Source organism: Pongo pygmaeus, chromosome 5, assembly GCF_028885625.2.
Source record: "Pongo pygmaeus isolate AG05252 chromosome 5, NHGRI_mPonPyg2-v2.0_pri, whole genome shotgun sequence".
Classification (NCBI taxonomy): Eukaryota; Metazoa; Chordata; class Mammalia; order Primates; family Hominidae; genus Pongo; species Pongo pygmaeus.
Window position 1 is genome coordinate 150,196,572 of NC_072378.2, and position 24,144 is coordinate 150,220,715.

A 24,144-nucleotide genomic window follows, 5' to 3' on the forward strand; every position below is an offset into this window, starting at 1 on the left:
TGGGCGACAGAGCGATACTCCGTCTCAAAAAAAAAAAAAAAAAAAAAAAAAAAAAAAAAAAAAAAATTACTGGACTAGATGATGGCTGGATTCTGTCAGCGATTTGGACGCGACAAGCAATGCTCTCAGTGAGCTTCTCACTCATGGTCTTGCAGAGCTGACAGCAATAAAGCCACGGTGGAATTTGTGAGGCTTAATTAGGTGAAAATGCACACTTACGTCGGGAGAATAACACGTTCACCAAAGGACACAGTGGTATTTTTTAACCAATCGCAACTCTTTACGTTCGTATTATTCTAAGGGAGCAAAGCTTTGCCCCAACCCCCACCCCATGTCCTGGTACTCTTCCACTCTCTGAGAGTTTTAGAACCAGGGTTCCAAAGTCTCTGCTAGCCTAACAGTGACGTGCTTGTCACAAAGCCAGAGGCCGGTGTACTCGGGTTAGAGAGGGCCTTTGTCGTTGGGTTTTCTTCTTATTGTATTATTCGGGCTCCACCGACCCAAATATTAGTCAACTGGGTTGGGCGAGGTAGGACGGATGAAGCCCACCGTCTAACAATCTGGAACATCTATAGGAGCAGATCTGCCGCTTGAAACAGCTGACCCAGCGGCGACTGCGGAACCACTAGCAGCGTCTGCACAGATCGACCCCGCCATCCCCCCGTCCCGCTCGGTGACCGGAGACGCAGCTGGGAACGCGACTGATCAGGCTACCGAGCCTGGCCGCAGGGCGAAGGCGGTGCGGTCCGAGGCCTCAGAAAGGGACACGCAGCAGCGGCAGTGGCGCTGACTCAGCCCGGCCTCCCTGCAGTCCCCTGGCAGCCGTAGCAGCCACAGGGGCGGGCGGCTGGGCTACACGCCTCCCCCCGCCCTCGGCCCCACCCGGCCGCACCCTAAGCCGCGCAGCGTCACAGAGCGCATGCGTGCCGCGGGGCATGCCGGGAGCGCGCAGTGGCGGCAGCGGCGGCGACGGCAGTAACAGCGGCAGCTACAGCGGGGACGCGAGCGGGGCGGTGACGGTGTGGGAGGTGGTCTCACTCTTGGGAAAACTGCTGGGCACCGTCGTCGCGCTGAAGGTGGTTCTGTACCTGCTCCGAGTGTGCTTAGCGATGGCCTGGAAATCCGGCGGCGCCAGCCACTCGGAGCTAATCCACAATCTCCGCAGTAAGTGCCACCTCCGCCCGTTGTAGGGCAGCTGGGGCAGGCTGGGCCTGGACCGGGTCCTCCTGGGCCGTCCGGAACGTTCTGTTTCCCCCCCCCCGCCCCCCCGCGCGCCCGTTGGAGGGCTTCGGCGCAGAGTTGCCCCGGTAGTCCCGAACGGCGTGCGCTTGCCGTCGCCTCCCTCGGGACCTGTCACTCATCGACGATGTGGACTGGAAGGGGAGAGAAAGAGCCAGGGGCCGCTGCTGGTGGGGGAAGGGGCAGTTGTCTCCCTGCAGGCCCTGGGGGAGGGAGTGCAGTACAGGTGGTGCTGCTGTCACTCAGGTCCGCGTCCGGGTCCGGCTTGTGAGGGGCGTGCCTTCGGGGTGGGAGCGTGTGGGCTAGGCCTTATGGAGAGTGGGCTGGCGTTGAGGAGACCTCACCCTCGTCCCCTGCATTTTTCTCACCTTCCTCCTCCATAATCAACCTCGCTGCAAGCTTTCCCTCTTATGCAGCCTCCCCCGCCCTCCGTTTTTTCCCCTGGAGGAAGATGCCACCGTCTGATACAGGCGAGGGGAGGAAGATGAGAGTATTGCCATTGCAGATGCTGGGAGAAATTTATCGGGCGGCTGTCCAGTGGAAAGCTCTGTGGGGGCGGAGAAAGAACAGGGGATGCTGTTCCTGAGAGCCTTGTGTTTCAGGAGCCTTTGCAGGTCCTGGATCAGCAAACGGTTGTGTGTCTGATGTTCTAACTTTTTTCAGGGCTACCATAGGCTTTAAAAACCTTGTGTGGAGTTTCTTTATATCACTCTCCTTAGTTACTGTATTCCTTCTTCTGATGATAATTTTAGGATAGGATGAGTGCTGTGTCACTTTCTTTTTTTAAATCGAAATATAGCGTCCCCGTTTTGTTGGGAGACTACAAGGGCCGCAGTCTATAATAACCTCACTGGTCAGAATTTATAGCATTCTTTGCTACTATGCAGTAATCATATCTTGTCACATGGTATTTTTAATTGTCCTGTGTTACTTAGCTTTTCATGTGTTTGTCTTATCTCCCAACTCGATTTGTAATTTCCTTAAGGGAAAAAAATTTTTTTTGGCTGGGCTCGTTGGCTCACGCCTGTAATGCCAGCACTTTGGGAGGCCGAGGCGGGTGGATTACCTGAGTTCAGGAGTTCGAGACCAGCCAGGCCGACATGGTGAAACCCCCGTCTCTACTAAAAATACAGAAATTAGCCGGGCGTGGTGGTGCCTGCCTGTAATCCCAGCTACTTGTGAGGCTGAGGCAGGAGAATCGCGTGAACCCGGGACGGGGAGGTTGCAGTGAGCCAAGATCTTGCCACTGCACTCCAGCCTGGGCAACAAGGGCGGAAACTCCGTCTCAAAAAAAAAATTTTTTTTTTCTTAATCTTCTCTAAGAATTTAATAGTCATCCCTTTGTTTCATAAATGCCCACTAAGTGTCCGTTATATGCCTAAATCTGTGCTAGACAGAGAAAGGTAATTGAGAGAAATTAGGAGTACTGTTTGGCACATGGTTGGTACTTTTTTTTTTTTTTTTTTTTTTTGAGACAGAGACTCCCTCCGTAGCCCAGACTGGAGTGCAATGGCGCGGTCTTAGCTCACTGCAACCTCCGCCTCCCAGGTTCAAACAATTGTCCTGTCTCACTCAGCCCCCTGAGTGGCTGGGACTACAGGCGCACGCCAGCACACCTGGCTAATTTTTGTATTTTTAGTAGAGAAGGGGTTTCACTATGTTGGCCAGACTGATGTCGAACTCCTGACCTCATGATCCGCCCACCTCGGCCTCCCAAAGTGCTGGGATTATAGGCATGAGCCACCGCGCCCGGCCAGTACTTAATATATTAGTCATTTTGGATTTTTTTTTTGGTGGGGGCACAATACTTAATGTGGAATCTGAGTCTTTAGTGTTTGGTAACAGAATGTTTATTTATTTTTTTTTTAGACAGCGTTTCACTGTCACCCAGGTTGGAGTGCAGTGGTGTGAGCTCGGCTCACTGCAACCCCTGCTTTCTGTGCTCAAACGATTTTCCCACTTCAGCCTCCTGAGTACAGGGGTGCCACCATGCCAGGCTAATTTTTGTAGGATTTTTTTTTTTTTGGTAGTTTATGAGATGGGGTCTTGCTATGTTGCCCAGGCTGGTCTTGAACTCCTGGACTCAAGCGATTTGTTGGACTCAGGCTCCCAAAATTTTGCGATTACAAGAGTGAGCCACGGCACCTGGCCATGGTGAATGTTTAGATGTCAACATTTTTGTTTTTTTGAGACAGAGTTTTGCTCTTGTTTCCCAAGCTGGAGTGCAATGGCGTGATCTTGGTTCACTGCAACCTCTGCCTCCTGGGTTCAAGCGATTCTTCTGCCTCAGCCTCCCGAGTAGCTGGGATTACAGGCACCCACCACCACGCCTGGCTAATTTTTAGTATTTTTAGTAGAAACGGGGTTTCACCATGTTGGCCAGGCTGGTCTCAAACTCTTGACCTAAGGTGATCTGCCTGCCTCGGCCTCCCAAAGTGCTTGAATTACAGGCGTGAGCCAGCACGCCCAACCTAGATGTCAATATTTTGTCAAGCATTGTCAGGTTTATTTTATGGAATGATGCTTGATTGGAAATGGACATTTATGTACTACAACAGTAGTATGAAGTATGATTTGGGTTCTCATGGATGGTACATAAGCTCAATAGGTTGTAAATATTTTTACGAAATCCCTTAACATGATCTCAGTGCCTTCTGTTGCAGTATATGTACCTGAAACATTTTGTACACAAATTGTGATTAAGTAATTTTCCACCGGTAGGTTATCATAGTAGGCACTTGGCTGTGGCAGAAATTTGTAATCAATCAGGCTCTTAAAGTCTCTCCTTTTTGGGCCAAATTTGTGGTAAGCCAAGACTAGATAGATCTTTTCCCGGTGGTTTCATAATCACTTTAATGTATTGCATTACTGTTCTTAGCTGAAATTTCTAAGGATGTTTTTCTGTCAGGAAATTTAGTAAGGAATATTTAACATACATAGATGTTGATTTTGCGAATAGTTTTATACTAGATTTATGATTGGTAAGAGGAAATTAGAGTAGTATAGTTGTTTAGCCTCTTTTGTAACACTTGTGCAACTTTAGTTTCAACTTCTTGCTGAGGTAATTCTAGCTAATAGATTTCTTTTTATTAGCTTATTATAAAAGTAATATTTGCTCCTGTGAAAATTGCAATTGACATAAAATTTGAAAATATTGCCTTCCTTCCTCATTATTCTACTGTGTATATTCTTCCTAAATTAAAGGCTTTTAATTGAAATCTCAGAAAAATATAAAAATGTGATTGTGTTGATGTTGAAATGAAAAGGGCCCTGCTTACTAGAAGGGGAAGGAAATTACAGTTTTAATGGTTTTTTTTTTTTTGAGACAGAGTTTCGCTCTTGTTGCCCAGGCTGGAGTGCAATGGCAGGATCTCAGCTCACCACAACCTCTGCCTCCCAGGTTCAAGCAATTCTCCGGCCTCAGCCTCCCAAGTAGCTGGGATTACAGGCAGGCGCCACCACACCCAGCTAATTTTGTATTTTTAGTAGAGACAAGATTTCTCCATGTCGGTCAGCTGGTCTTGAATTCCCAACCTCAGGTGATCTGCCTGCCTCAGCCTCCCAAAGTGCTGGGATTACAGGCGTGAGCCACCGCACCTGGCCAATGGTTTTTTGTTTTTGTTTTTGTTTTTTTAAGAAATGAAGCTTAATTAATTTGTTAAGAATATTTTGTTTTCCTTTTGTATTAAAATCTATCATAATAGGACTGTGGTTGTATGATTTCATAGTTGATGCATCATTTATAGAATATTTTAGATTGTAATGGTAGATTTCTTATGTCATGGCTGATATCATAACCACTCTTAAGTAACTTAGAACAGTGACTAAAACTTGAGCATGCTTCAAAATCTCCTGGATCACCTGGAGAGCTTTTCAAAACACAGATTGCTGGAGCTTGAGAATTTGTATTTCTGACAGATTTGTAAGTGGCGCCACTGCTGGTCCAGGGACCACATTTTGAGAACCAGTGACATGGAGAATTGAAAATTATAAGGTTGAATTCTGCCAGCATTTCAGCTAAATCAGTTTTATGCTTTAGAATAATGTTTTAGAAAAAGTCTATAGCAGTCTTGCCCTATAGAGTGCTTGGTGATGTTCTCTATATTGTCCAGTGTGGTAGCTACTAGCTACATGTGGCATTTAACATTTGAAATGTGGACAACTGAAGAACTGAAATTCGATTTTTTAAAAATTAACTTAATGAAATAACCACATGTATCCAGTAGTTAACATATTGGACAGCACAGGTCTCTAGAAATGAAAAATACAATTATTTTATGATTATGGACTTGTAATATGCTCGTGAAACAAATTAGCTTAATTTAAAACTGTGAGTCTGCTTAATCCAGGGAATGTGACTATTTAAATAATGTTTATATTAGAGTTTGCTTCCTACTTGTATTGAGATAATTTCAAGCCATGGTAAAACTTAGGAAGATAGTGGGAGTAGGTGAGGTGATGTTCTGGAGCAGGGGTATTTAAACCAGAGAGTTTGTGGGAGGTTAACTTAATGGATAGGCTTCAAATGCTATACAGTAGTCCCTCCCTTATCCCATGGTTTTGCTTTCTGAAGTTTCAGTTACCCCAAGTCAACTGAGGTCTGAAAGTATTAAATGGAAAATTCCTGAAACAAGCAGTTCATAAGTTTTAAATTGTGTGCTGTTTTGAGTAGCGTGAGGAACTCTCTGGACGTCCCACTTGATCCTGCCCGTGACATGAATCATCCCTTTGTTCAGCATATCCATGCTGTCTACACTACCTGCCCGTTTGTCACTTAGTAGCCTATTTGGTTAGCAGTGACTATCACAGTATCACAGGGCTTGTGTCCAAATAATCCTTATTTTACTTAATAATGGACCCAAAGTGCAAGAATAATGGTGCTGGCATGTAATTATACTTGTTCTATTTTATTCATTATTTTTGTTAATTTCTTAATTGTGCCTAATTTATAAACTAAACTTTATTATAGGTATGTTATGTATAGGAAGAAAACAACGTACAGATGGTTCCTGACTTAACAGTGGTTTAACTTACAAGTTTTTTGCTTTACTGGATATAAACCTGTCATAAGGGACATAAACCTGTTATAAGTTAAGGAGGGCTGAGTGCGGTGGCTCACACCTGTAATCAGAACTTTGGGAGGCTGAGTCAGGAGGATCGCTTCAGTCCAGGAGTTCGAGACCAGCCTAGGCAACATAGTGAAAATAACATTTGTCATTTTCTCTACAAAAAATAAACAAAATTAGCTGGGCATTGTGGTGCATGCCTGTAGTCTCAGCTACATGAGCTACATGGGAGGCTGAGATGGGAGGATCACTTGAGCCCGAGAGGTTGAGGGTGCAGTAAGCCAAGATCATGCCACTGCACTCAAGCCTGGGTGATGGAGCAATACCTTGTCTCAAAAAAAAAAAAAAAAATGTTGAGCATCTGTATGGGCTCTATGGGCTTTGGTACTGTATGCGGTTTCAGGCATCTGTTAAGGGTCTTGGACCATATTCCCTGTGGGTAAAAGGAAACTACTGACCACTGAAAGCAATTGTTCTTTTATCTATTTTTATTTGTAAAAATAATTCAGTCCATTCGCCTAATGATCAATTATTTCTACTTATGTTTCTTTTGCATTCTTGATTTTGTCATTTTACATATATAATGTTTATGGAATTTGTCATTTAGTCAGCTGATATTTGAGTGCTTTCTATATGACAGGCACTGGGGATACAGCAGTGAACAAAACAAACATCCACTCCCTCTTGTAGCTTCTAATGGGAGCAGCCAAGTATAGTATGTCACATGATAAGTGACAAAGTAGGGAGGGAGGACAGAGTGTGTGGGGCAGTAGGTTTATAGTTGTAGAGAAGGCCTCAGTAAGGTATCATTAGACCAAAGATTTGCTGGAGGAGTATCCACATATCATGCAGGTAGACTTGGGATAAGCTTTCCAGGCAGAAGAAATAGCGAATTCCAGATTTGGATTTAGGATCTGGGAGAAAGATTGGAGGCAAGGATCCAACACCAAGGTTTTAGGCCTTGGCAACTGGAATGATTTGCCATTTTCTAAATTGGAAATGGTGAATAAGTGAGCAGCCACGTTTATTCTGTGAGGAGGGGACTGTGGGAGATCAGGAGATTATTTTGAGGAATGCTTTTCTTATAAGACATTTAAGTCGAGATTTTTAGTAGGCATTTGAATATGCAAGAATTATGATGATTTGTAGTTTTTATATCCTAAAAGCATTTACTTTTATAAATAATGAAATTATTTTCTAATTCTATCTACAGCACCAGTTCTTAGCCACTAGTAGGTGTTGCTAGTAGAAAAGAGCATTTATTCTTTCCCTTTTTTTTTTTTTTTTGAGACAGAGCCTCTTTCTGTCGCCCAAGCTGGAGTGCAGTGGCGTGATCTTAGCTCACTGCAACCTCCGTTTCCTGGATTCAAGCGACGCCCCCCATCTCAGCCTCCCGAGTAACTGGGACTACAGATGCACACCACCATGCCTGGCCTTTTTTTTTTTTTTTTTTTTTTTTTTTGGTAGAAATGGGGTTTTGCCATGTTGCCCAGGCAGGTCTCAAACCCCTGGGCTCAAATGATCCACCCGCCTCTGTCTCCAATATTGCTGGGATTATAGGCATGAGCCCCTGTGCCCAGCCAGCATTTAGTCTTAATATTCCACTACTTTTGTATGTACATGGGAAAAATAGAACTAGCTAGTAAAATCCTAAGAAATTGGAGCCTCAAAGTCCAGAGGCCTTCTCATTTTGACTTATTTCAAGCCAGTCTTATGGATAGGTACTAGTAAGTAAACTTGAAATCCTATGTGTATATTTAAATTTAAATTATATAAAAATAAATAAAATTGGCCGGGCATGGTGGCTCATGCCTGTAATCCTAGCACTTTGGGAGGCCGAGGTGAGTGGATCACCTGAGGTCAGGAGTACGAGACCAGCCTGGCCAACAATGCGAAAACCCGTCTCTACTAAAAATACAAAAATTAGCTGGGCATGGTGACAGGAGCCTATAATCCCAGCTACTCGGAGGCTGAAGCAGGAGAATCGCTTAAACCCGGGGGGCGGAGGTTGCAGTGACCTGAGATCGCTCCATTGTACTCCAGCCTGGGTGAAAGGGCGAAACTGTCTCAAAATAAATAAATAAAATTAAAAATTTATATCTTTAGTCATATTAGCCACATTTCAAGAGCTCAGTAGCCACATGGAGCTAGTGACCACCTGTTGGACAGTGCAGATAGAGAATAGATCTGCCATCACTGAAGGTTCTTTTGGATTGCAGTAGATCTTGATGCTTGGCTGTATTACATTCTAGTTAATGAGATCTTAGGCTGTAGGAGGGGAAAGATTCGATTGTACTGTTACAAAAATATTTTTATTAATATTATATTTAGCTTTGGTTAAATGCTTTCAGGGTGGCAGTGTAAAACTAAAGATTATCGGATAAGGGTGATGAAGATAACAAGAGGATCAGCATCTTACATGGTGCTTTGAAGCGATGGAGGTGGTTTGGTTTAGCAAAACCTTTAGGGAGCAGTGGTGTTTAAATTTGAAGAAATGTCATGTAGTAGAGGGTCAAACCAGGACAAATGGGAGGCAGATTTTGGCTCATTATAAGTAAGTATTCACAAAGCTATCCTAACAATCAAAAAGTTGGCTTTGAAAAAGTGTTTTCTGTCACCGAATATGTTGAAGCAAAGAATGGTTGACCATTTCACTGTAAGGGATATTGTAGAAGGGATTTTGTCATCAGATTTGAATGTACACTAGATCTCTAAGGACCCTTCCAAATCCAAGATTCTGTGATTTTTTTCCCCAGTGGTCCCTTGTACCTAGATTTTATGATTTAAAAAAAATATTTTTTGAGACAGAGTCTCACTCTGTTGCCCGAGCTGGAATGCAGTGGTGTGATCTCGGCTCACTGCAACCTCTGCCTCTCCGGTTTAAGTGATTCTCGTGTCTTAGCCTCCCAAGTAGCTGGGACTTACAGGCACGTGCCACCATACCTAGCTAATTTTTGTACTTTTAGTAGAGCTGGGGTTTCACCATGTTGGCCAGGTTGGCCTCGAACTCCTGACCTCAAGTGATCCACCCGACTTGGCCTTCCAAAGTGCTAGGATTACAGAAGTGAGCCACTGCGCCCGACCAATTTTTTTTCTTTTTCTTTTTTTTTTTTTTTCTGAGACGGCGTCTTGCTCTGTCGTCCAGGCTGGAGTGCAGTGGCGCAACCTCAGCTCACTGCAACTTCCACCTCCCCGGTTCAAGCAATTCTCCTGCCTCAGCCTCCTGAGTAGCTAGGATTACAGGCATGTGCCACCACGCCTGGCTAATTTTTGTATTTTTAGTAGAGACGGGGTTTCACTGTGTTGGCCAGGCTGGTCTCAAACTCCTGACTTTGTGATCTGCCCACCTCGGCCTCCCAAAGTGTTGGGAATTACAGGCGTTAGCCACTGCGCCTGGCCCAATTTTTTTTCTTTTTAATAGTGTTATGGATTGCATGAAATTACTTGTGGAGTGTATGTGTTTTAGTAGCCAGCTACAGAAGTTTAACATTAACTTCTAATGTTACCTGCATTTTAGGTTTTGTATAACATTGTAGTTTGTTAGAGATGTAAAAGAATCCAAGGAACATATCCTTTGAGAAATAACATCTAAATACTATGTATCAATTAAAAGTTATTATAGTATAGTGAAAGATCCGTTTTATTTTTTTTTCCCCATTGGTTGGCAGAGAAAGGTACATATTTTAAAATAATCTCTGGTACTTAGAGAATATGCTTTACCATGACTTGCCATCACATAAAATTCTTCCTTAATTATATTGTGAATTTTTTTTTTCTTTTTTGAGACAGAGTTTCGCTCTTGTTGCCCAGGCTAGAGTGCAATGGCGCGATCTCGGCTCACCACAACCTCCGCCTCGCGGGTTCAAGTGATTCTCCTACCTCAGCCTCCCGAATAGCTGGGATTACAGGCACACGCCACCATGCCCAGCTAGTTTTTGTATTTTTAGTAGAGACAGGGTTTCACCAAGTTGGCCAGGATGGTCTCAATCTCTTGACCTCGTGATCTGCCCGGCTTGGCCTCCCAAAGTGCTGGGATTACAGGCGTGAGCCATATTGTGAATTTAAAACTAATTCCTTTCAGACTTTTTCAGTACAGAAAGTCCTTTGGGAGTGTCTCAGCCTCTACTTAGCATCTATCATGTCTAATCATTCTGAATGGGAAGAAAAAGGTGAAGGTTTTGTTAATTTCTTTTTGTTTTTCCAGACATGTTGATAGCAGAGAAGAAATGTGGGGTAGATGGTTAACAGCTATCCAAGTCTTTTTTTTTTTTTTTTTTTTTTTTTTTTTTGCAGATTAAGGCTTGTTTTATTTTAATGGCTGATCTATGTAATCACAGAGGCCAGTTTGTACAGGCAAAGGGGGAGGTTTTATTTCTTGGTCTCTTCCTCCTTGGATAAAGTCTTGATGATCTCCTCCTTCTTGGCCTGGAGGCGCTCTTCACGGCGCTTGCGTGCTTCCTTGGTCTTAGACCTGCGGGCCTCAGCCTGGTCAGCCAGGAGCTTCTTACGGGCCTTGTCTTCCTTCAGCTTGTGGATGTGTTCCATGAGAATCCGCTTGTTTTTGAACACATTCCCCTTCACCTTCAGGTACAGGCTGTGATACATGTGGTGATCAATCTTCTTAGATTCACGATAACTTCTGAGCAGCCAGCGCAAAATCCTCATTCTCCTCATCCATGTGACCTCTGGCATTCGGGCATTGGCTGTACCCTTCCGCTTACCTATGCCCATGTGCCTGCCCTTCCGGCGGGCCAAGGTGTTTTTCCGGCATCGAGCCCGGGAATGGACCGTCACAGGCTTGCGGATGATCAGCCCATCTTTGATGAGCTTCCGGATCTGCTGACGGGAGTTGGCATTGGCGATTTCATTGGTCTCATTGGGGTCTAACCAGACCTTCTTGCCACAGCGGAGGACACTAGAGGCGAGCCTCTTCTGAAGCCTGAGCATACTCATGGCTGCGGCCGCAGCAGCGAAACCCAAGTCTTATAAATTAATATAATAAGGTAATATTTCTTTTATTTAGATGTAACCTTGTAACAAGCTTGGAAAGTTTCTATATGATTTGAAATCCATCTGCAGCTTATTTTCTTTCTTTCTTTCTTTTTTTTTTTTTTTGAGATGGAGTTTTGTTCTTGTTGCCCAGGCTGGAGTGCAATGGCGGGATCTCAGCTCACTGCAACCTCCGCCTCCCTTGTTCAAGTGATTCTCCTGCTTCAGCCTCCCGAGTAGCAGAGATTACGGGCACCTGCCACCACATCTGGCTAATTTTTGTATTTTTAGTAGAGACGGGGTTTCACCATATTGGCCAGGCTGGTCTCAAACTCCTGACCTCAGGTGATCCACCCACCTCGGCCTCCCAAAGTGCTGGGATTACAGGCGTGAGCCACCGCGCCCAGCCTTTTTTCTTACCTGTATTTTCAGTGCTTCATACCAACACAGGCCCTCTTTATTTTTTTATTTCTGCCAGAGTTTTCAGCATTTTTCTATTCCCTTAGATCATATATCTTAGAATAATCACTGATTGTTTCAGACTGTCATCAGATTAACTCAGCAGTTCTTACAAATGCCTTTCATAGCCATCCCTTTCACCATATTTTCATTGATACCATCCCAGCCCAGGTTCGTAGTTGAAACTTACGAGTAACATACCTGGTGTCTGATTGGTTGTCATACTTTTCACTTTCCCTCCCTTCAGATCCAATCCATTCTACACATTATACTGATTTTCCTAGTGTACTGATTTCTGTTATGTCACTTTGCTGCTTAGGCTTCTTAATGCTTACTGTATCAGGTGTAAACACCTTTTGCTTACCTTTCCAGGCCTTTTTAGAGTCTTATATAGCTTACTCCCATGCTCCAACTCCAATCCTGTTCTTCAGGCTGGTCTTATTTGCCTCTTCATATGCCTTGTGCGTGAGGGTACATTGTTCAGTTGCTGTAACAAAGACCAAACCACAATACCTTAAACAAAATAAGTTTCTCTCTCCCATAGCAATCCAAACAGTTCAAGACTAATATGGTGGTTCCATGGTGCTGAAGACCTAGACTCCTCTCTTGTTGCTCTGCTCTTTCCCTCATCTACAAGGTTAAAGATAGTTGACCTTCACCATTTCCCTCTTGCAGCCAATGGGGAGGTAAGCAGGAGAAAAAGGAAAACACCCATTCCTTTTAAGAGCATGATCTGGGCCAGGCGCAGTGGCTCATGCCTGTAATCCCAGCACTTTGGGAGGTTGAGGTGGGCGGATCAGGAGGTCAGGAGATTGAGACCATCCTGGCTAACATTGTGAAACCCTGTCTCTACTAAAAATACAAAAAATAGCTGGGCATGGTGGTGCGTGCCTGTAGTCCCAGCTACTCAGGAGGCTGAGGCAGGACAATCGCTTGAACCAGGGAGTCAGAGGTTGCAGTGAGCCAAGATCATGCCACTGCACTCCAACCTGGCACAGAGCAAGACTCCGTCTCAAAAAACAGACAAAACAAAACAGAAAGAGCATGTTCTAGAAGTTGTATCCATAATTTCTACGTATGTTCCATTGACAAGAACTTAATTGTAACGGTTCACATAATCACAGGGAGACTAATTGGGAAGGCACCCAAATAATTCTATCACTATATACTGGATTATAGAGGATGCAGGTAAAAAGAAAATTGTGTGTGTGTGTGTGTGTGTGTGTGTGTGTATACACACATATATAAAACTGATATAACTATATGAAGGAAGGGGATAGGTTTGTATTGTGTAAATACTCATCCATCTTGGCAGGAGGTCAGCAGATGTCTAAATAGATAAAACATGAAATATATACACACACAAACATACATACATACATACATACAATAAAATTTTATCACTATGAAAGTAAAGCAGTCCTTGCTGTATCTTGCTAATTGTAAGGGTGATGTGTGTGTGTGTGTGTGTACATAAATATATACACATACATACTATCTATGATAGAATTGAGAATATTAATTTTTAATCAAGTAATATATGTACATATTTAAAAGATACAGAATAAGATGAGCTTATAATGAAAAACAACATTCTTCCCCATTCCCAGACTCATTGTTTAGAGTGAACCACTTTTAACTGTTTTAGGTTCTTGTGATTATCTTCGTATCTCTAAATCATATGCTTAAACTGATGTTTCATGTTTTATCTACTTTAGACATCATCTGCTGACCTCCTGCCAAGATGGATGAGTATTTACACAATACAGACCTATCCCCTTCCTTCATATAGTTATATCATGGTTTTTGGTTCCTCTTTTGTGGTTACCTTTGTAACTTTGAGTAATAGACTTTAACCTCTGTTTCTTGTTCCATAATTTATAAACTGACACTACCTCTTCACCCATCTACTTGGTAAGAAAGGGTATTAGGGGGTTCCCGCTGTCATTTCCTAATTGATTGACAGTTCTTTTACATTGTCAAAGTTGATAACATTTACATTTTGTTTTGAGCAGTAAATAAATCTTCTGCACCTTATTGTTGATTTCAAAAGTTGAAAATCAGTAGCCGTCATTAATATTTATGACTGTATCCATACTTTGCTGAACGATGTAGTGTATTGAGTTTATTCCTTGCCCTTTGTTTCCTATATTACAGACCTTTCTGCTATTGAAGACTGTCAAATGTTTTTCCTTTTTTTAATGCTTCATCAGTTGCTTTAAATCTTGCTACATTTTAGTTTTCCTTATATGTAAATCATAACTGTTGTATAGTGTTTTTGTTTTTTTTCCTGGAATTTGATTTATCCTCTGTGCCCGTTTTCACCCACGCTTCAAGTTGGGAAAAGAAACATATTTTTCTTACCATGACCCTAATTTTTTCAAGGTTTTTATTATTTGGCTGACAGCTTGGATTCTATTATATTCTCCTTTTTGAATCCTGTTTTCATTAGGATCAGTTGCATATTTGGACCAACATTAGCCATTATTATAATCATTTAATTAGGGTCTTTAGACCCTAGGGCGGCAAGCAGATCGGATATGGGTGGCTCTCAAGCTGTTCTCTATTTCAGAAAAGCCTAATGATAATTGCATGTTTACCCCTAATTAGCCTGTACATGCAAAGTAAAACATCAAATTACTTTTCTGTTTGTTAGAAATATTTTAGGGTGCTGGCAGTTATATATATCATAGATTACCAACGATAGAAAAATTATTTGATAACTTAGTAAATATATAATAGTTTGGTTTAAGCATCTTTTAGAACATGGGGTCCTGGGCAAAAATAAATAAGAAACTTGTGAAAATTTTGGAAACCACCCAGTAATGCCTAAAAAAGCTTTATTCTGAGACTTGATGGGTTCAGCTTTTTAATAAATGACTGATGGCATGCTATTAATAACAATTTAGAGTTTTTAGTAACTTCCATATGCCTTCATATCTATAGAGCCAAAGAAGCTCACATAAATTTGATAGAAGTATATTATTGAGCTTGAAGGAAGTGATTTCTTTAATTTACTTTGATTTTTAGAATGTGCCTCAAGTAAAATCTTCAAGACGTCACACTTTAAGTATCCATCTAGAGAAGAATGAATACAGTGAATATGATGATGGTTTCAAAAATTGATGAATAATTGGCAGTGTTGAGTGAAGCTGCCTAACCTGAAAAAAATAAAGCTTGAGGTAGTCATGATTTATCTTTATGTAAAAAATGGTTGACTAGATAGAAATTCAATATATTCTTTGTGGCTTCAGAGAATAACACTAAGAGTTTCATGTGAGTGAATTATGAAAAGGGAGATTCATCTTAATACAGGGAAATTGTCTAATAATCAGAGTGGTCTGAATGAGCTAGTAAGAACCACAATAATGGAACTCTTTTAGAAGAGAATATGGTACCAATTTATGAAGTTAGACTCAATGGCTCCTAAAGCCTCTTGTGACTTTGAGAGTCTATGAATCACCCTCTGGAATTTGAATTAATTTCAGGGGAAATGAACCACTCAAGAATTATTTTGGGAAATGAATTAGTAGAACTCACTAAGCTGTTTGAATATGTTAGTAGCAGTATAGTGAAGTGATCATAGAAATCTAACATCTTAATTTGAATAACCCTACCGCTTATTTGCTCTGTTATCTTGGACTACTTAACTAGTCTTTCTAACCTCAATGTTATGATCTGTCAAATGAAATAATAATAGTGCCTACTTTATAGGCTTATTTGAGACAACATATGATTCTGTTTATTAGTACTGTATCTTTCACATGGTAAACATTAAGCGAATATCACTGCTATTATTACTCTGCTTTTAAAACTAAAAAAAAAAATGCTTTCAGGCTAGGGACAGGGGCTCACACCTGTAATCTCAGCTGAGGTGGGAGGATCACTTGAGGCCAGAAATTTGAGACCAGCCTGGGCAACATAGCAAGACCCACTCTCTAAAAAAAAACTTAAAAATTAGCCGAGTGTGGTAGCATGCACATGTAGGCCTAGATGTTGGGGTGGCTAAGGCAGGAAGAGCACTGGAACTCAGGAGTCTGAGGTTATAATAAGCTATGATGGTGCCGCTGCACTCCAGCCTGGGCAACAAAGCCAGACCATATCTCTTTAAAAATTAAAAAATGGGGCCGGGCGCGGTGGCTCAATGCCAATAATCCCAGCACTTTGGGAGGCCGAGGCGGGTAGATCACGAGGTCAGGAGATTGAGGCCATCCTGGCTAACACGGTGAAACCCCGTCTCTACTAAAAATACAAAAATTAGTCAGGCGTGGTGGCCGGCGCCTGTAGTCCCAGGTACTCGGGAGGCTGAGGCAGGAGAATGGCGTGAACCCTGGAGGCGAAGCTTGCAGTGAGCCGAGATCGCACCACTGCACTCCAGCCTAGCGACAGAGTGAGATTCCATCTCTAACTAACTAACTAACTAACTAAATAAATAAATAAAATAAAATAATGCGGCCAGGTGCGGTGGCTCACGCCTGTAATCCTAGCACTTTGGGAGGCCGAGGCAGGTGGATCCACGAGGTCAGGAGATCCAGACCATCCTGGCTAACACGGTGAAACCCCGTCTCTACTAAAAATACAAAAAATTAGCCGGGCGTGGTGGCGGGTGCCTGTAGTCCCAGCTACTCGGGAGGCTGAGGCAGGAGAATGGCGTGAACCCGGGAGGCGGAGGTTGCAGTGAGCCAAGATCGCACCACTGCACTCCAGCCTGGGGGACACAGCAAGACTCCGTCTCAAAAAATAAAAAAAAAATAAATAAAAATTTAAAAATGCTTTCAATGTTTTATTCTAATAAACTTTTTGGGTAGCTTGCCTACGCTTCTTTGTGTAGAAATAATATTTTCTATTTGGGTAATTTATCCAAAATTTATATTTTAAAATGGAAAGACCATATAAGTTTGTCTTTGTTAGTTTATTACTATTTACATTGTTTTTTCTATTTGATGTGCCTTTTTTGCTAATTTTAAAAAATATTCATTGTTACTTGGAAAGTTTGTATTTATACCTTTTATAGTGTCGTTAATTGACCTTATTTTTTTATTTTTTATTTTTTATTTTTTTTTTGCTAAGCATGATGGCTCATACCTGTAATACCAGCACTTTGGGAGGACGAGGAAGGTGGATCACCTGAGGTCAGGAGTTTGAGACCAGCCTGACCAACATGGTGAAACTCCGCCTCTACTAAAAATACAATATTAGCTGGGTGTGGCAGTGGGCATCTGTAATCCCAGCTGCTTAGGAGGCTGAGGCAGGAGAATTGCTTGAACCCGGGAGGTGGAGGTTGCAGTGAGCGGAGATCACGCCACTGAACTCCAGCCTGGGCAACAAGAGTGAAACTCTGTCTCAAAAAAAAAATACATTTTTTTTTTTTAACTATCTGGTTTATCACTGTGAAATGGTATCCTTTGATTCCTTCTATCACCTGTACAACAGTCAGTGATCTAATTCTACTTTCCCTTTTTTCCTTCTCCCATTGTTTTTAGTTGTATTCTTTCTACTTTGTCAGAACATATAACATTTAAGTGCTATTATTTCACCCATGTTCCTATCCTTATTTTTGTCTTTGCTATACAATTGGGTATGTGTCCTTTGCCAGCATATCCCTGGTTATCTCTTGGTTAGATGAAACACATCCTCTAGAAGATTCCTCAGAAAGGGCTTGTGTGTACAGCATTCTCTGAGTTCCTGCATATTCAAAATGTTTTTTTTCCTTCCTATAGCCTTGATATTTGAAGGACAGCTTGGCTGGGTATAAAATCGTTGGCTTACACTTAAAAAAAATCAGCTTTATTGAGGTATAAGTTATATAAAAATTCACCAGTTGTAAGAATACAATTTGAAAAATGTGACAAACAGAAAGTGTAACCACCAACTTCATTATGATGTAGAACATGGGTCAGCAAACTACAGGCCACAGACAAAATTTGGCCTGCTGCCTGGTTTTATAAATTTTTATTGGAACACAGCCACTTTCATTTATATAGTGTTTCTGGCTGTTCTCACACCACAGTGGTAGTGCTTAGTAGTTGCAACAGAGATTATATGGCTTGCAAATCCTAAAATATTTACTATTTGGACCTTTACAGTTGTTTGCTGATCTCTGCTATAGAACGCTTCTTTCACCCAAAAAGTTTTCTGGTGTCTCTTTGTAATTAATCTCCTCCCTTCTCCTATCCCCTAGCAACTACAGACGGGCCTTCTACCACTATGGTTTTGGCTTTTCTGGAATGTGTTAAAAATGGAATCATATATAGTCTCCTCGTCTGGCTTCTTTCACTTAGATTAGTGCTTTTGAGATTCATTCAAGCTGAGTGCGGTGGCTCACATCTGTAATCCCAGCACTTTGGGAGGCTGAGGTGGGTGGATCACGAGGTCAGGAGTTCGAGACCAGCCTGGCCAACACAGTGAAACCCTGTCTCTGCTAAAAATACCAAACAGCTGGGTGTGGTGGCAGGTGCTTATAATCCCAGCTACTTGGGAGGCTGAGGCAGGAGAATCGCTTGAACCCAGGAGGCAGGTTGCAGTGAGCCGAGATCACGCCACTGCACTCCAGCCTGGGCGACAGAGGAAGACTCTTTCTCAAAAAAAAAAGAAAAAGAGATTCATTCATGTTGGGTATATCAGTAATTCACTCCTTTTTTTTTTTTTTTTGCTGGTCTTCAACTCGGGCTCAAGTGATCCTCCTACCTTCTTGGCCTCCCACAGTGCTGGGATTATAGGCATGAGTCAGCGCACCTAGCCGTTCACTCCTTTTTATGGTGACTTGCACTTTCTTTCCTTGAATTTCTTGAAAATGCTGCTTTATTCTTACTTTGCTTTGAATCTTGCTCTTAATTTTTATTTTTATTTATTGAGACAGGGTCTCACTGTGTCACCCAGGCTAGGGTGCAGTGGCATGATCAGGGCATACTGCAGCCTTGACCTCCCAGGCTCAAGCAAGCCTCCCACCTCAGTCCCCTGAGTAGCTGGGTCTACAGGTATGCGTCACTACGTCCAGCTAATTTTTTAAGTTTTTTGTAGAGATGGGGTCTCTTCATGTTACCCAGGCTGGTCTCAAACTCCTGGACTCAAGTGATCCACCCACCTTGGCTTTCTAAATTGCTGGGATTACAGACGTGAGCCACTGCATCCGGCTTGTTTGTTCCTCTTAAGAAACCTGTAGTGACCTAATTTTTTGTTCGTTTGTTTGTTTTGAGACGAAGTCTCGCTCTGTCACCCAGGCTGGAGTGCAGTGGTGCGATCTTGGCTCACTGCAACCTCCACCTCCCAGGTTCAAGCGATTCTCCTGCCTCAGCCTTCTGAGTAGCTGGGATTACAGGTGCGCACCACCACATCCGGCTAATGTTTGTATTTTTAGTAGAGATAGGGTTTTGCCATGTTGGCCAGGCTGGTCTTAAACTCCTGACCTCAGGTGATCCACCCACCTTGGCCTCCCAAAGTGCTGGCATGAGCCACCATGCCCGACCTGTTTGTTTGTGTTGAGACAGGGTCTTACTCTGTTGCCCAGGCTGGAGTACAGTGGCATAATCACGGCTCACTGTAGCCTCAACTTATTGAGCTTAAGTGATCCTGCCACCTCAGCCTCCAAGTAGCTGGGACCACAGGCACATGGCACCACACCTGGCTAATTTTCAAATTTTTTTTAAAGAAATGGGGTCTCCCTTTGTTGCCCAGGCTGGTCTTGAGCTCCTAGGCTTAAGCAATCCTTTTGCCTTGGCCTCCCAAAGTGCTCGGATTACAGGCATGAGCTACCGCACCTAGCCCCTAATTTTTAAAATTCTTATTATAATAGGTAATTTGATCTTTTTGTGTTGAAATTTTTTTTTTTTTGAGTTGGAGTCTCACCCTGTCACTCAGGCTAGAGCACAGTGGCATGATCTTGACTCACTGCAACCTCCGCCTCCCAGGCTCAAGCAATCCTCCCACCCTAGTCTCTGAGTAGCTGGGATCACAGACATGCACCACCATGCATGGCTAATTTTTTTTTTCTTTTTTAATTTTTTTAAAGACAGAGCCTTGCTCTGTTGCTCATGCTTGAATGCAGTGGTATGATCTCGGCTCACTGCAGCCTCCTCCTCCTGGGTTCAAGCGATTCTTGTGCCTCGGCCTCCTTAGGAGCTGGGATTACAGGCATGTGCCACCACGCCCAGCTAATTTCTGTATTTTTAGTAGAGATGGGGTTTCACCATGTTGGCCCTATTGGTCTTGAACTCCTGACCTCAAGTAATCCACCTGCCTCAGCCTCCCAAAGTGCTAGGATTACGGACGTTAGCCACCGTGCCAGCCTGGCTAATTATTTTTGCCTTGATGTTTTGAGAATTTTTTTCCTTTCCTTTAAAATCTAATAGTTTCATTAGAATGTATTTTGAAGTTAATTCTTCCTGGTAATATGTTTACTTCCTGGCACATTTTCTTAGAGTATAGTTTTAAATACTGGTTTTCTTTAATCAGCAGAAATGTTTTTATTTGCATTTAGTTTTCTTTTTACATTAGATTTGAATGGCATTGGTTTGATTGTTTTTTTTCTTTTTCCTACTTTTAGGCATTTTGTGGACAGAGTTCACTGTGTACCCCCTCCTGTTAGTATAGCTCCCTGCACCTTCTTTAATGGATGATGATGTTGGTAATGGGGAGGAAAAGGGGAGTTAGCACGTATTTGTGCAGGATTCTTTTTTTTTTTTTGAGACCGAGTGTTACTCTGTCACGCAGGCTGGAGTTCAGTGGCACGATCTCAGGTCACTGCAACCTCAGCCTCCGGGTTCAAGCAGTTCTCCTGTCTCAGCCTCCTGAGTAGCTGGGATTACAGGGGTGCGCCACCACACCTGGCTAATTTTTGTATTTTTAGTAGAGATGGGATTTCACCATGTTGGACAGGCTGGTCTCAAACTCCTGACCTTAAGTAATTTGCCCGCCTGGGCCTCCCAAAGTGCTGGAATTACAGGTGTGAGCTACCGTGCCTGGCCTTGAGACAGGGTCATGCTTTCTCACCCAGGCTGGAGTGCAGTGGTATGATCATACCTCACTATAACCTCAAACTCCTGGGCTCAAGCAATTCTCCCACCTCAGCCTCCTGAGTATTTGTGACTACATGCTTGTGCCATGATCCCCAGTTATTAAATTTTTTTTTTTTTTTTTTTTTTTTGTGGAGACGGCCTCACTATGTTGCCTTGCGTGGTCTCAAGCCGCTGGGCTCAAGCTATCCTCCCTGTTGACCTCCCCAGACTTTGAGATTATAGGCATGGGCCGCTGCACCCGGCCTTAATCTCAACTAATTGTTGGGGAAGGCAAATATATATTATTGATCTTGCTTTCCTTCTTGAGAAATTCACTTCTCCTGGCTCTACAACAGTATGGTCTGGTCTGCATCCTGCCTCTGTGACTGCTCATCATCTTCGATGGCTCTGTTTTCTTTGCATATCTTTTAGATGTTGGCTTTGTTTGTCTTCTCTATTTATTCTCTGGCCACTTTGAATTCACTTTGATTGCTTCAGTTGCCATCCATAATAAATAGAAATCTTTATTCTAGGTCTCTTTCCTGAGCTCCAGATCCATGTGTCCAGCTGACTACAGAATATCTCCAGTTGTATGATCTGAAGCCTGTAACTGAATAGATAACTTACCTTTTTACCCCTTAACTATGATCCTTCTACAGGATTTCTTAAATCGATAAATGGCATCAGCATATCAATGATTACCCCCATTCCCACCCCCAAATCCAGTCAGTCAGGTATATATTACCTACCAAATATAACTCGTTATCCTTCTACTTTTCTGTGTCCTTGCTGTTACTAAAGACCAGGTTGGGCTGGGCGTGGTGGCTCATGCCTATAATCCAGCTTTGGGAGGCTGAGGTGGGTGGATCATAAGGTCAGGAGATGAAGGCCAGCCTGGCTAACACAGTGAAACCCCGTCCCTACTAAAAATACAGAAAATTAGCTGGGTGTGGTGGCATGTACCTGTAGTCGCAGCTACTTGGGAGGCTGAGGCAGGAGAATCGCTTGAACCTGGGAGGCAGAGGTTGCAGTGAGCCGAGATGGCACCACTGCACTCCAGCCTGGGCAACACAGCAAGAAGCCGGGTGCGGTGGCTCACACCTGTAATCCCAGCGCTTTGGGAGGCCGAGGTGGGCGGATCACAAGGTCAGGAGATCGAGACCATCCTGGCTAACACAGTGAAACCCTGTCTCTAAAATACAAAAAATTAGCCAGGCGTGGTGGCGGGTGCCTGTAGTCCCAGCTACTCGGGAGGCTGAGGCAAGAGAATAGCGTGAACCCAGGAGGCAGAGCTTGCAGTTAGCCAAGATTGCACCACTGCACTCCAGCCTGGGCGACAGAGTGAGACTCTGTCTCAGAAAAAAAAAAAAAAAAAGAAACCAGGTTGCCATTACCTGGGCCATTACAACAACTTCCAATCATTCTCTCTTCCAGTTCAGTCTCTACAGCACAGCTGGTGTAATTATTCTAAAATATGTCTGATCATGTCTCTCTCTTCTGAAAATATTTGCCTCATTTGTTTCAGAAAATGGAATCATCAAGACAGATAAAGTATTTGAAGTGATGCTGGCTACAGACCGCTCCCACTATGCAAAATGTAACCCATACATGGATTCTCCACAATCAATAGGTAAGCTTTAGATTTCTGAAAATATCACAGTTTTTATCATTTACTTTATGATTTTTGGAAGTAGAAAAAGCCTGGGACACAGATATTTATCTATTATTACCTTCTTAATTTGAATTTTATGACTCAGCGAGTTTCATAATTCCAAACATACCTATTTTAATAAAATTATGTATGTTTTTCTGTTTTCTCGAACAATATATAATATGTATAAAGAATTAAAAACATTTTTTGAAATAAAATATTTTAGTGAAAAAAACTTTTATTTTTGGAGACGGAGTCTCACTCTATCATCCAGGCTGGATTGCAGTGGCGCAATATCGACTCACTGCAACCTTTGCCTCCTGGGTTCAAGCAATTCTCCTGCCTTAACCTCCCGAGTAGCTGGGATTACAGGTGCATGCTACCAAGCCCAGCTAATTTTTTGTATTTTAGTAGAGACGGGGTTTCAGCGTGTTGCCCAAGCTGGTTCAGAACTCCTGAGCTCAGGCAATCCGCCCACGTTGGCCTCCCAAAGCACTAGGATTACAGGCATGAGCCACCCCACCCTGCCATAAAAAAAACTTTTAATGAAAACTTACAGTATTAGCCGAGTGCTGAGTTTTCTTTAGGGGCCTTAGTGTTGACTAAAGATTAGTTTTCAGGTTAGGATTAATTTTTTAAATCAATATTTAAATCAGTAAGTGTGCTTAAGTTATTAATGACTTCTCTGCTTTATTTGCCCTGCTTTTTTGGCTTGTGTTTGTTTTTAGAAAGTCCTGTATTTAACTCCTTCTCCTGAAGCAGGTTTTGCTGAACTGCTGAGCCTTGGCAGTGGGCGCCTTTGAGGCTTAGAAGTGCCTCAGGATTCTGTCAGTCGGCTGCCATGCTATCTTCTTTTGAAGCACTATAACAGTCAGCAGAGAAGATCCTGGGGAGCTTCTGAACCCCGAAGGCACCTGCTACCACCGCTCAGTGAAACTTGCTTCAGAGGCAGAAAGAAGCAGGTAAATAAGTTTTGAGAAAGCAACACCAGAAGAAAAGAAACTAAAAGTTAAGAACCATGAAAAGATTGTGTGAATTAACATTAGATGATAAGATAAAGAATAAAATGAAGTAGTTTATTGGTCTTTTAAGCTACTTTTTCAGTTATTGTAGTTTTTTTTTAAGTTGACAGAAATATGAAGCAATTTAATTTTGCACAGACTTTGTATACCTATTACATACGAAAACTTATTTTTAAAAAACAATCTGAAGGAAAAACAAGCCAAAAATATATCAACTCTCAACTTACTGAAATTCTTCCTTTCTTAGCTGACTCTACAGGAGAAGAAATTTTTAGCTGCCGTACTTTAGAGGGACTGTTTTACTAGATGAGCACATTACCTTTTGGCATGATTATATTTTCTAATTTTAACTGCTGGGTGACAGTACTCTAATAGAAGTAAGCTTTATTTTCTTGAGATCATAAAAACTAAAAAAGAATTATTGTGAAAGCCAGGTGCAGTGGCTCATGCCTGTAATCCTAATCCTAGCACTTTGGGAGGCCGAGGTGGGTGGATCACGAGGTCAGGAGATCGAGACCATCTTGGCTAACACGGTGAAACCCCGTCTCTACTAAAAGTACAAAAAATTAGCCGAGCGTGGTGGCGGGGGCCTGTAGTCCCAGCTACTCGGGAGGCTGAGGCAGGAGAATGGCGTGAACCTGGGAGGCGGAGCTTGCAGTGAGCCAAGATCGCGCCACTGCACTCTAGCCTGGGTGACACAGCAAGACTCCGTCTCAAAAAAAAAA

The 24,144-nt window shown here is 42.7% G+C and overlaps 2 protein-coding genes across 3 annotated transcripts in view; one reads left to right on the top strand and one right to left on the bottom strand.

Annotated features, from left to right (window-relative positions):
- Positions 1–396: 396 nt before the first annotated feature.
- The window catches only part of PCMT1 (protein-L-isoaspartate (D-aspartate) O-methyltransferase), a 60,114-nt gene continuing 36,366 nt past the window's right edge, over positions 397–24,144 (top strand). The window contains exons 1-2 of one of the 2 annotated variants that reach the window (XM_054491990.2): positions 397–1,164; positions 22,272–22,376. In XM_054491990.2, the coding sequence (XP_054347965.1) occupies positions 936–1,164; positions 22,272–22,376 (334 nt within the window). In that variant the 5' untranslated portion in view covers positions 397–935. The remainder of the gene's footprint in view (positions 1,165–22,271; positions 22,377–24,144) is intronic. The other variant, XM_054491991.2, reaches the window with a different exon arrangement.
- Positions 10,600–12,282, bottom strand: LOC129038681 (large ribosomal subunit protein eL19-like). The gene has a single exon (XM_054491992.2). The coding sequence runs from the start codon at positions 11,256–11,258 to the stop codon at positions 10,674–10,676; it is 585 nt and encodes a 194-aa protein (XP_054347967.1). The 5' UTR covers positions 11,259–12,282; the 3' UTR covers positions 10,600–10,673.

What these genes read in the sequence shown, in the direction of transcription:
- LOC129038681 (XM_054491992.2), bottom strand. Translation starts at nt 11,258, where the DNA reads ATGAGTATGCTCAGGCTTCAGAAGAGGCTCGCCTCTAGTGTCCTCCGC.